The sequence below is a fragment of the Oncorhynchus keta genome, chromosome 4 (genome assembly GCF_023373465.1).
Source record: "Oncorhynchus keta strain PuntledgeMale-10-30-2019 chromosome 4, Oket_V2, whole genome shotgun sequence".
In the NCBI taxonomy this organism is placed as follows: Eukaryota; Metazoa; Chordata; class Actinopteri; order Salmoniformes; family Salmonidae; genus Oncorhynchus; species Oncorhynchus keta.
In genome coordinates, this window is record NC_068424.1 from 44819360 (window position 1) to 44832921 (window position 13562).

At 42.2% G+C, this 13562-nt stretch overlaps 1 protein-coding gene across 4 annotated transcripts in view; it reads right to left on the minus strand.

The window, feature by feature from the left end:
- Window positions 1-13562, minus strand: part of fam13b (family with sequence similarity 13 member B) — a 79737-nt gene that overhangs the window by 47485 nt on the left and 18690 nt on the right. For all 4 annotated transcript variants that reach the window (XM_035762100.2, XM_035762086.2, XM_035762110.2 and 1 more), the window contains exons 4-6: window positions 10791-11003; window positions 10366-10543; window positions 9590-9731 (exon numbers count right to left, since the gene is read on the minus strand). In XM_035762100.2, coding sequence (XP_035617993.1) covers window positions 9590-9731; window positions 10366-10543; window positions 10791-11003 — 533 coding nt within the window. The remainder of the gene's footprint in view (window positions 1-9589; window positions 9732-10365; window positions 10544-10790; window positions 11004-13562) is intronic.

Genomic DNA, 13562 nt, shown 5'->3' on the forward strand with positions numbered 1-13562 from the left:
CATGGGGTTCAAAGTTCTTGCTGTTTTCAAGCAAATTTTCTTGCACTTCTAGATATTTTTCCATGTCTAATGTGTATTCATGTGATATTTGAGTGACAAAAAAAATTACAACAATATCTATGGCCAAAAAAATATACAAAAAAAGTTAGCCGACATGGGCTAGTTGATCTGGACATTTCTGACAAGATATAAATAGCTTTAAGGTATGCAATGACTAACATGACAAGAGGAACGGATGATGCACGACCCAATTTTGAAATTGCACCTTGTGCATTCATTGTTTTATTTTATTTAGACTACTGCAATGCTATACTTTCCAGCTACCTGGTTAGAGCACTAAATGAACTTCAGTTAGTGCTAAACACGGCTGCTAGAATCTTGACGAGAACCAAAAAAATATTACTCCGGTGGCTAGCCTCTCTACACTAGCTTTCTGTTAAGGCTAGGGCTCTCATGTCAAGGTTTTACTGCTGACCTTCAAAGCATTGCATGGGCTTGCTCCTATCTATCTTTCTGATTTGGTCCTGCCATACATACCTACACGTACGCTACGGTCACAAGATGCAGGCCTTATTGTCCCTAGAATTTCTAAGCAAACAGCTGGAGGCAGGGCTTTCTCCAATAGAGCTCCATTTTTATGGAATGGTCTGCCTATCCTATCCATGTGAGAGATGCAGACTTAGTCTCAACCTCTAAGTCTTTATTGAAGACTCATCTCTTCAGTTGGTCTTATGATTGAGTGTAGTCTGGCCCAGTATCTAGAGTGTTTCTCCTGTCTTATCCTGTGTGAATTTAAGTACACTCCCTCTAATCCTCTCTTTCTCTTCTCTCGGAGGACCTGAGCCCTAGGACCATGCCTCAAGACTAAAGACCTTGCTGTCCCCAGTCTACCTGGTCGTGCTGTTGCTCCAGTTTCAACTGTTCTGCCTGCGGCTATGGAACCCTTCACCGGACGTGCTACTCTCTACTGCACTTGCTGTCTAAAACTCTGAATGCTCGGATATGAAAAGCCAACTGACATTTACTCATGAGGTGCTGACCTGTTCCACCCTCTTAGAACCACTGTGATTATTATTTGACCCTGCTGGTCATCTATGAACATCTTGGCCATGTACTGTTATAATCTCCACCCGGCACAGCCAGAAGAGGAATGGCCACCCCTCAGAGCCTGGTTCTTCTCTAGGTTTCTGCCTTTCTAGAGAGTTTTTCCAAGCTATCGTGCTTCTACATCTGCATTGCTTACCATTTGGGGTTTTAGGCTGGGTTTCTGTATAGCACTTTGTGATATCGGTTGATTGATTGGAGGTCTAGCCTTATATTTTATTTTCTAATATACAATTGAATAGAGAGCATTATATTCACTCAAATTCCCCTGCCTTCGGTTTCACTCTTGCAAGAGCGGGTATGCAGTTCTCTCAGTTTAATTTTTCCAGGTTTCCATTTTTTTAAAGCGTCGCTCTCTCTAAAAAAAAAAACACTTTATTTTATAGAAAAAAAAACAAGTGGATATTCTAAGTCCACAACAATGCTTAAACCACATCAGACCACTGAGGTCTGGGAAAAATAAAATCAATTCGATTTTTGGTTGCAGCTACCCTTTAATGCAAGTGCACACCAGCATGATACCGTTGTTTGGTTAGCAATGTTTCTTTAGCGCTCATGTGATTGCAGTGTTTGCATCAATCCAGTGGCCAATTGTGTTGCACATTATCATTTCATTCTGCCAGGCATAGGCTACTTTGTAGTTAACATTTAATTGAGAAGGTTTTTGGAAAAGCCTTTCCAACTATACTAGAAGGTTATGAATAGCATCATCGCTAAAGGCTACACAAAGTGGTGCATTTCTGTGCCGTTTAAAATCATTTTGTTGAGGTCTTATGATGAACTTGGGCAAATTCATGATCTTTCAAATGAATTCAGAATACATTTAGTTGATTTCCTACTAAGTTTTAATTTCTGGATTCCGTGATTCCGTCTGCAGCGCTGACTTTATAGGGCACCCACAGGTGCCATATGCCTTGCCTGTAAAAATTTTTTTTTTAAAGCCCGATCCCAGGCTAAAGTAGAGCAGCTTCATCAGAATGGGCCAGGGAAAGGTATCTTATGTAGAACAGGCCTGGAGGGAGACTATGGGTAACGGCAATGTCCCCATCACAACCAGCAGCAGAGTAGGGAGAAGCTGAGGAGAGAAGCTGGTAGGGAACCTGATTTATGCCTGGATTAATTACCAGGGACCCTTGTGGGCTGTCAAGTGCTCCTCCGCTACCCTGGCTCAACTCCAACTGGGTTGCTGTTTCCTTCTCCAATTAGCTGCCTACCTTCATCACTTCCTCTCCTACTCCACAGCAGTACAACACTGAACCTCATCGACCCTGCAGAGCTTCCTCAGAATAGGAGGACCCTGCCTTATTCAGATGAGTGTCACTGTGCAACAGGATGACCTTTCCTAGAAACACAGCTCAGTCCCTCGCAGTTATGACTAGCCCAACCCTGCCTCGAGGCTATACTACTCCTGATTAAATGCAGTGAAACTGAAGGCAAGGAAGCACTTCCCCCACTCCCTATGGTCTCTGGCCAGGCAGGATGGAATAGGCACTGCTGGCTGCCTGACTGTGCGGTGTGAGTGACTTAGCCTGGAGAGTCAGTCTTAACAGTCCTTGAGGTCCGTTGGGAAACCCAGACATCCCCGGAGATGGCCGCAGGTGTCGGTTCCACATCTACGTCACCATGGTTATGTAAACACAGCGGTTACACATTATTTCTTCATACAGAACAGAAAGCCATTCCTGAACAGCATTTCCCTGAACTATTTGGTCACAAAACAGAGGGAGAAGAGAGTCATATGGAAGGAATGTGGCTTATCAGTCAGTTTCCTGTGTAAGCGTGACTGCCTCTGGAACGCAAATATGCAGCCGCAATCGAGGATAAGGTCCAGATTTGAGAGGGTGCAGCAGCACATCTGCCTAACGCTGATCTGAAGACTGCTGTGTGTGTGTGTGTGTGTGTGTATGCATGTATGTACGTATGTGTCGGGGGGAGCCATGGCTGAGAGGAGCTCATATACACCCAATTTCCCACAAAATGTTGGGAACTTCTGGAGCAACCATTGCTACTTCATAAAAGGCAGGCAGGTGTAATTCAGAAGCCATTTCTCAGGCTCAGGACCATGACTGAACACTTGCTACTGACACACATCTTGGCATCTCCATGGGAGTAGAAGGCTATTATAAAAAAGGCATGCAGACAACAAAGGGAACTTCAACTCCACCCCAATGCCTCTTTACTTTCTCTATTCTCTCAAAAGTTGTTTTTGGCTTGGGGCGGAAAAATTATCCAACAATTGACTGCTTTGAATAAACAACACTGCAGTAATTCCATAATCTCCATTACTTAATCTAAAAAAAAAATCCATGGCAGTACCAGAGTGGCTGGAATAATGTTAAAACTCTACTTCACATTACAGAAATTCAAATGAACATATTTTCAGTCAATACATGCATGGCGGAATGGAGTTAATTGTTATGTTAGGTAATAACAACCAAAGACCATTATACCTTGACGTACAGGCTCCCTACCTCCAAGCATTCAGCCTTTAACCCATGCAGCAGGGTGAGTGAGGTTTTACAGTGCATTCGGAGAGTATTCAGACCCCTTTCCACATTTTGTTAAGTTACAGCCTTATTCTAAATAGTATTAAATCACTCAATCTACACACAATACCCCATAATGACAAAGCAAGAACAGGTTTGAAAATGTTTGCTAACTTATAACAAAAATATATCACAAGAATTCAGACCCTTAACTCAGTACATTTAAGTACAGGCTCTAGCTGGGCCACTCAGACATTCAGACTTGTCCTGATCCACTCCTGAGTTGTCTTGGCTGTGTGGTTAGGGTCGTTGTCCTGTTGGAAGGTAAAACGTCACCCCTGTCTGAGGTCCTGTGTGCTATGGAGCAGGTTTTTAATCAAGGATCTCTCTGCTCTGTTCATCTTTCCCTCGATCCTGACTAGTCTCCCAGTGCCTGCCGCTGAAAAACATCCCGACAATATGATGCTGCCACCACAATGCTTCACCATAGGGATGGTGCCAGGTTTCTTCCAGACGTGACACTCGAAATTCTGGCCAAAGAGTTCAATCTTGGTTTCATCAGACCAGAGAATCTTGTTTCTCAGGCTGAGAGTTTGTTAGTGGTGCCAGGCCACTAACAAAAAGGCCTGATTGGTGGAGTGCTGTAGAGCGTTGTCCTTCTGGAAGATACACCCATCGACACAGAGGAACTCTGGAGCTATGTCAGAGTGACCATCGGGTTCTTGGTCAGCTCCCTGACCAAGGCCCTTCACCCCCGAATGCTCAGTGTGGCGGGGCAGCCAGGTCTAGGAAGTCTTGGTAGTTCCAAACTTCTTCCATTTAAGAATGCGGCCACTGTGTTCTTGGGGGAAATTTAATGCTACAGAAATGTTTTGGTACCCTTCCTTAGATGGCTTGCACAGTCAACTGTGGGACTATATATATATATATAAATAACACACACCAAACATGCAAACATTTCTATAAACATGTTAACTTTGTCATTATGGGGTATTGTGTGTAGATTGATGAAGGAAAAATGTATACATTTTAGAATGATGCTGTAATGTAACAAATTGTGGAAAAGGGGAAGGGGTCTGAATACTTCCAATGCTCTGCTCTCTTGGGTAAATAAATGAAACTAGCTCCAGCAGACAAATCATTGAGTGTGAACTATATAACTGTACTGTATTATATGGACCAGAATTACACATATTATTCAAACCATGATAAAGCAGGGAGAAAACATGCGATTCTGTTGCAGAGTTAAGTATCAAATGAATTTGAAATCTATTTTTGTATAGTTAGTAGGCTGACGCATATACAGCACCAGTTAAGACTCTGGACACACTTACTCATTCCTTTATCTTTACTATGTTCTACATTGTAGAATAATAGTGAAGACATCAAAACTATGAAATAAAATAAAGATTCATGTAAGTAAAAAAATAAAAAAGAAGAGTTGAATCAAAATGTATTTCATATATGAAATTCTTCAAAATAGCCACCCTTTACCTTGATGACACTCTTGGGATTCCCTCAACCAGCGTAACAAGGTAATCATCTGGAATGCATTTCAATTAACAGGTGTACCTTGTTAAGTGAATTTGTGGAATTTCTTTCCTTCTAAATGCGTTTGAGCCAAACAGTTTGTTGTGTGACAAGGTAGGGGCTGACAAGGTAAAAGATCAGTCCATCATTACCTTAAGACAAGGTCAGTCAATCCAGAACATTTTAAGAACCTGTAAAGTTTCTTCAAGTGCAGTCGCAAAAACCATCAAGCGCTGTGATGAAACTGGCTCTCATGAGGGCCAATACAAAAAAGGAAGACCCAGAGTTATCCTCTGCAGCAGAGCTAAGGTCAGAGTTACCAGTCAAAATAAATGCTTCAGAGTAAAAGTAACAGACATCAACTGTTCAGAGGAAACTGCCTGAATCAGGCCTTCATGGTCAGATTTCTGCAAAGAAACCACTACTAAAAGAACACCAATAAGAAGAGGCTTGGCTGGGCCAAGAACCACAAGCAATGGACAATAGACCGGTGGAAATCTGACCTTTGGTCTGATGAGTCAAATTTGTGAGACGCAGAGTATTTGAACGGATGATCTCTGCATGTGTGGTTCCCACCATGAAACATGGAGGTGTGATGGTGCTTTGCTGGTGACACCGTTGTGATTTATTTAGAATTCAAGGCACACTTAACCAGCATGGCTAACACATTCTGCAGCGATATGCCATCCCATCTGGTTTGCACGGATTGGACAATTTGTATTTCAACAGGACAATGACCCAACATCTCCAGACTGTGTAAGGGCTATTTGACCAAGGAGGACAGTGAAGGAGTGCTGCATCAGATGACCTGGCCTCCACAATCACCCGACTTCAACCCAATTGACATGGTTTGGGATGAGTTGGACCACAGAGTGAAGTAAAAACAGCCAAGTGCTCAGCATATGTGGGAAATCCTTCAAGACTGTTGGAAAAGCATTCCAAGTGAAGCTGGTTGAGAGAATGCCAATAGTGTGCAAAGCTGTCAAGACAAAGGGTGGCTACTTTGAAGAATCTAAAACACAGTTGAAGTAGGAAGTTTACATACACCTTACATACGGCAAATAAAATAAAAGTTTCACAATTCCTGACATTTAATCCTAGTAAAAATTCCCTGTCTTAGGTCAGTTATGATCACCACTTTATTTTAAGAATGTGACATGTCAGAATAATAGTAGAGTGCATTATTTATTTCATCACATTTCCAGTGGGTCAGAAGTTCACATGCACTCAATTAGTATTTGGTAGCATTGCCTTTGTATTGTTTAACTTGGGTCAAACGTATTTGGTAGCCTTCCACAAGCTTCTCACAATAAGTTGGGTGAATTTTGGACCATTCCTCCTGACAGAGCTGGTGTAACAGAGTCAGGTTTGTAGGCCTCCTTGCTTGCAAACACTTCTCAGTTCTGTCCACAAATCTTCTATGGGACTGAGGTCAGGGCTTTGTGATGGCCACTCCAATACCTTGACTTTGTTGTCCTTAAGCTATTTTGCCACAACTTTGGAAGTATGCTTGGGGTCATTGTCCATTTGGAAGACCCATTTGTGACCAAGCTTTAACTTCCTGACTGATGTCTTGAGATGTTTCAATACATCCATAATGTTTTTACCTCATGATGCCATCTATTTTGTTTAGTGCACCAGTCCCTCCTGCAGCAAAGCCCCCCAACATGATGCTGCCCCAACATGATGCTGCTACCCCCGTGCTTCACGGTTGGGATGGTGTACGTCAGATTGCAAGCATCCCCCTTTTTCCTCCAAACATAACGATGGTCATTATAGCCAAACAGTTCCATTTATGTTTCATCAGACCATTTCTCCAAAAATGTATGATCTTTGTCCCCATGTGCAGTTGCAAACCGTAGTTTTGGTTTTTTTATGGCGGTTTTAGAGCAGTGGCTTCTTCCTTGCTGAGCTGCCTTTCAGGTTATGTCGATATAGGACTCGTTTTACTGTGGATATAGATACTTTTGTACCCATTTCCTCCAGCATCTTGACACGGTCCTTTGCTGTTGTTTTCAGATTGATTTGCACTTCGCACCAAAGTGCGTTCATCTCTAGGAGACAGAACGAGTCTCCTTCCTGAGTGGTATGACAGCTGCGTGGTCCCATAGTGTTTATACTTGCGTACCATGTTTGTACAGATGAACGTGGGATCTTCAGGCGTTTGGAAATTGCAAAAAAAATTCTGAGGTCTTAGCTGATTTATTTGGATTTTCCCATGATGTCAAGCAAAGAGGCGCCAAGTTTGAAGGTATAGGCCTTGAAATACATCCACAGGTACACCTCTAATTGACTCAAATGATGTCAATTAGCCTATCAGAAGCTTCTAAAGCCAGGACATCATTTTCTGGAATTTTCCAAGCTGTTTAAAAGGCAGTCAACTTAGTGTATGTAAACTTCTGACCCAATGGAATTGTGATACAGTTAATTATAAGTGAAATAATCTGTCTGTAAACAATTTTTGGAAAAATTACTTGTGTCATGCACAAAGTAGATGTTCTAACAGACTTGCCAAAACTATAATTTTGGAGTAATGACTCCAACCTAAGTGTATGTAAACTTCCGACTTCAACTGTATATTTTATTTGTTTAACACTTTTGGTTACTACATGATTCCATGTGTTATTTCATAGATTTGATGTCTTCACTATTAAATTCTACAATGTAGAAAACGGTAAAAATAAATTAAACCCTTAAATGATTAGGCGTGTCCAAATTTGACTGGTACTGTATAACTTTCATAATATTTCCCTTAATGTTATTAGCCTACCTCCTCTCTCACGATTGTTGCTTCATTCCTTCCTCGCTTTCAACAGGTAAATGAAATAAGTTGTGTTGCCTTTATTTTCATCATTCTAATGACATCCTTGAATAATGCAGGACTAGATTCAGAAGGCTTTCACTTCTCTTCACGAAGATTGAATGGTTATGGGTCTGAATAAATAACTGCTATAGCCTACCACCATCGCGCGTTCGCTCTTCTTTCAAACTACCTGTAAATTCTATTGGCTGCTGTATATAACATTTAGTAAACAAGAGCTTGCGTCCCTCTTCGAATAGTCTATTGGTATGAGAAGTACTACAAAAAAAAAAAAAATCGCATCCAGCAAACTATTCTAGTCTAGCTTTTCCTGCATGTGACTCCAAGAGCAAAGAAGTGCTTTTCAAGGGGAGAGGCCAGCGGAGCACCGGTGCTTGCATATTGCACAAGACAGAGGCTATAAGTTAGAAGCTTATTATGCATAACCCATCATTAATTAGCTACATGTAAGGCTAACACTGCATTGAAATGAATTACCTGAAAGAGGTAGGCTAGGACATCATATATATATGACTATATTAATCAGGATTAGGATTATCACTGATTTAAAGCATTGATATTGGAGTGTAAACATTTTTAACCTGCAGCTGCAATTTAATGAAATAATCCTTACATTTAAAAAAATAAGATGACCCCGAAAGCCAGATGGAGATGGGTAAATTAGACGTGAATTCTGTCTTCATAGTGCTGTAGCATAGACAAGGCTGCAGCAAATTCATGCCTCCAGGTCACAAGAAAAAAAAGTTACGAGGTACAGTAGGTCTACATGCACTGTGAACTGCGCGCCATACTGAGATGGGCGGTCTGTCCCCACCCTGAGCGTTGATTCATCATGCAGAGGCAGTAGAGAAGCCATATTTAGACATTGCATATAATTTAATAGTTCCATTTTACACCATGCTGTTCATATAATGTATTATAATTTACTGGTTTCAAGCAGTTATTTATCCCGGGAAAAGGCAGTGGAAATCTCAATAATCGGTTTCCCGCGATTCAACCCCACTGTAGACATGTTGCCCCAAAAGAGGGATTGAATGTTAGCTAAAATCAGTTTTGTAGATCAGCAGCATGTTTCTCCACTACATCGTAATGTTGGGTCAGCAGAGTGCAGCAGCAACTGATTCGGGAGGCTAATACAGTACCTAGCTAGATAGCCTTTGGTGGAAGCACAAAGCATTGTGTGTGCAGCACAATGTAGCTGGTTGGTTAGCAGCATCCCATTTGTTTTATATGAAATGTGACTGGCTCAGCTAGCAAGTTTATACTAGCTTTCAAGCACATTGACAATCTTGAGAAATACTGCTTGTTGAAGTATAAAACTCCTTTGCTAGATATAAAATGGCGCGACTAAGATTTCTTCACCAAAAAAAAAAAAAAAAAAAAAAAAAAACATTGACAAGAGTTATTGTTTTAGCTTAGATTAATTCAGACTGTTTAGAGGCAGAAATTGGGTTCGGCAGATGATGTAACCTAGGTAATATTTTTTATATGTTATGACAACACGTTGTGGCCAAACTACTTCTGATCTATCCCAATACTGTTTGCGGAATACGAGATAGCTCAGCGCAGGCAGAATCAACACGCTGACGCAAGACAATGGCCCAGAATAGAACATCTCTAGAGGGGAGAATAGGAGTGTCCTCCTTACCTGTTCATTGATGGAGCTGTAGTCGGTGGTGGAAACGTCATCATCCTCCGAGTCAAAGAACTCCTCCTGATTCTCCAGCAGCTCCGCCAGAATGCGACTAACTGACTCCTGCTCCTTCAGATCCTCCACGTCCGTGTCTAAACTAAGATTAGAAGATATGACCTCAGATCAGCTGTTATCATAAACACACATCTGTGTCGGAACTACAATATACAGACAAGAAACGACCTTAGATCAGCTTTATCACTACCATCCCACCTTACAATAAAGTCACTCATTGCATATTTAAGTTTAACTTCAGTTTGAGTAATCTGACTCCACATCAGATGACTAAGAGCTGGTGCTAGTAAGTACAAAGATTTTTTTTAAATCATATTCAATAATTAGACTCTGGCATTGACAGAACAGCTGTTCTCTCCCTTTAGTCAACAGAACACGGCTGTTTTCAGAGCATTGACCACAGACACTCTCATCTAGAAGATTCTCTTACTATTATTACGCAAAGCAACCCCTCACGTGGCTGCATACATGTCTAAGCTTGATCACCAGGGTGTGTTATATATTTCATGATATAAATGAACATGTTACCAAATATAATTTCTGTTCTATAAGCACTTATAATAGCACCATCTCCTGTGAGAATTCCAGCAACGTGAGATTGCCATTATGCAGGTATGTACACGTAAAACAAAAGTGAACGCCAAGTACAAGTACTAAAGGCCTGTGGAGGCATGGGTGTATGGATAGGCGAGGTGCTGTGTTGTTGTTGGCCTTACTGGAAGATGTCTGGTCCGAATACCGCGGCGAGGGCGCCGACGCTCCAGCTTTCCTCCTGGAGCGAGGCTACGCTGGACAGGAAGCGGCACAGGAAGCGCAGCAGGCTGTAGTTAACCTGAGGCAGCTGCTGGAGGAAGTACTTCATGTTGCGGGCGAGCTCTTCCTCGCTGCTGTAGTCTGGACAACACACAACAGGGGATTGGAGATAGATGGTGCCAAGGGAAAGAAAGTAGTAAGAGAATCAGATGAGAGAGAGAAAATGGAAAAAGATGGAGAAGGATGATGAAGATAGAAGGAATTATGTGTAGCGCCTGTATAGGGGCTACAGGTCAGACAAACAGAAACCGAGGAGGAGGATGAAGAGGTAGAAGACTGAAGAGGAGAATAATAATGATGAAAATGAGGATGACTAAGATGAGCTTACCTTGGTAGAGCTGCAGGATGTGGGACTGCATGCCTGCAGGGATGATGGGCTCTGGGAGCTCCTGCAGGAAGAGACGCAGCAGGCTGACGGCAGAGGCCAGGTCAGCCTCCTTCTCCAGGTCCACCTCCTCCCCAGAGTCATAGCGCTGCCGTAGCCACTCCACCCGCTCCGCGTTACCATTGACTAGGAACAGCCCCTCCAAATCCAGACGCCCTGAGAGCAACAGAGACAAAGAGGACAGCAGTCAATCACTTGCTCTGTCTGCTGAACAGTTATATATGAATGACTCCTCTCTGTGAGCATATCCATAAGGACTGAGAGTACAGCTTTCACTTAGAGTAGAATGGCTACATTAATTTCTCAAACAGATTCCACACTGATTTTAGTACATTAATAAACTGATCAAGTTGAAGGCATAATTTCTCAAATTTGACCATTTCCCAGATTTGTTCAGTTGTACTATACTTTGTACAGTTGTACTAACAGCTCAATCACAGGGCATATTACATGTAAGGGAGGAAGGAATGTTATTTTACCCACAATAGATTTGGTAAACGCAACCAAAAATGGAATTGCCATGGAAACGCGTGGGGGGGGAAGGGCCATGGGGGAAAAGTCTCATTGCCCCTCAGCAAAATTAGCCTACATTTAGGCTATTGTTTATTTCACACTAGGTTGATGTAAAAATCAGAACATAATGCTTGTATGGATGTCAACCCCAACACATGCTCACGGCTGACTACCACCACCCATTTCTGTATGCTAGCTATGCTAACCAGCTTATACGAATGTGAGTTTGCATTTAGCGGGCACTTCTAAACCTGAAATGGGACAACTTATAAACGCGGTGCAGTTAAAACATCCAAATATCTAAATCGGATATACAAGTAAACATATTGTGGGCCTGTTACAATACATAAATCACGACGGATGAGGAATATCCACTGTGTTAGATCAGATTTGTTGAATGTGCGCCAATCTGGTCTGCATTCCATTGACTTCTTTACCACATCTATCCCATTCAATGTGTGTTGGTTGGTCGTGCAAGTGGCTTCCTGTTTCAAGATGCAGCGGCGAGGGGGTGATACTATACACAAGGAAGTATCCCAACCAGGAAGAGCACACCATGTCATTCCGCAACTCTGGTTTCAGATCTGCAACTAGGATTTGTTCAAAGTGAGCTGCCTGGTTAAGGAAAACAGTGGGTGGGCGGTAGCTGTAAGGCAGAACACCCTGGTATGTGCCATGGACCCCCCCTTCCCTCCATGCCCCCCCTAACCCCACTGGGGCTACAGCAGCAGCTCGCTGGCCTGGGCCCCTGCTGCAGCTTACAGAGGTCTCATTAAGTCACAATTATGGCATCCCGTTCTGAGTGCAAACAGACAGATCAAAGTATTTTCAATGCCTGATTAACTTCTAGACTGCACAATTATCATTAATATGGCAGCAGGGGAATGAAAGGTGGTGTGTTTGGGGGGTGTATTACATAACCACCCAATGTCTGCTTGATGTCACATTCAGTTGACTGGAGATAAATCAAGTTGAAACAAGGGAGGAAGTGAAAATCCCTGTCATTAAAATAAGAACGAAATAGATGTTTATGCCTCTGGAGTTGCAGCTTATGCCGGTGTTGGATTGACTAGCTCTTTTCCCCCCTGCACCAAAACTTTCAGTAGAAAAGAGTCTAAAATGTTACGCAATGGAGGAAGCACATCTTTTTGATCGCAGTGCATTTAGAGTTCAGCGTATCAAAGAGAGGATCTCTCCAAACAACATATTTGGTTTATCATGATGCAACAAGTAATCTCGGTTGACTGAAACTGTTCTTTTCTACTCATCTTAAGCCACGCTAACTTGTTCAGCTTTTTAATTTTATTTAAACTAGGCAAGAACTAATTCTTACAATGACGGCCTACCCCGGCCAAACCTTAACCCAGACGACACCGGGCCAGTTGTGCGCTGCCCTATGGGACTCCCAATCACGTCCGGTTGTGATACAGCCTAGAATCGAACCAGGGTCTGTAGTGACGCCTCTAGCACTGAGATGCAGTGGCTTAGACTGGGTGGGAAAACTGTCTCAAGGGCCACGTCGGGATTTCTAAATTCACACAGACTTATGTCAGTCAAAATCAAGTTGCAACCCAGAAAAAGAGCAGTTATTTAAAAATATAGGTCCGTTACTACATACTTCCTATCTAGTTTCAGATATTCCATTGTGGCCTGGAGTACAAAAAAGTTATACATAATTACACCCCCCCCCCAACCCCCAAAATATATTTTTACGTCCATGGGCCGTGGTTTGCACCCCCGTGGGCTAGGCTACATAGAACACGAACAGATTTTTACAAATTATAAAAATGCACACAATCATTTAATCTCTCTCTATACATCTATAAATAATCTCTGCTTTGATGTAGAACAAGTAGAAGCATCTCCAGTGGGGTTTCATACAAGAAGCTGAAATTATGACAGGTAAAAGGTAATCTCTCTAAAGTACCTGGAGGAGCTGTCAAAACAAGCCACAACTATATAAAGCAAGACACAGTGGAAGAGTAATGGGATTTACTGAGCACATAAAAAGATACTAAGGTAAATGTGATGCTCAAAGAGATGAATCATTTGCCAGAGAGAGAGTGCGCGTGTGTATTTTTTAGGTCCCATTCATGCAGCTCTCCTGTGTCACACTCAGTAGATAGGCAAACTCTAAATAAGTTATTAGACAAGGTAGTGGCCTTCCGTTTGTTATCTAAGGAATAACTCTGCAGTTAGAAA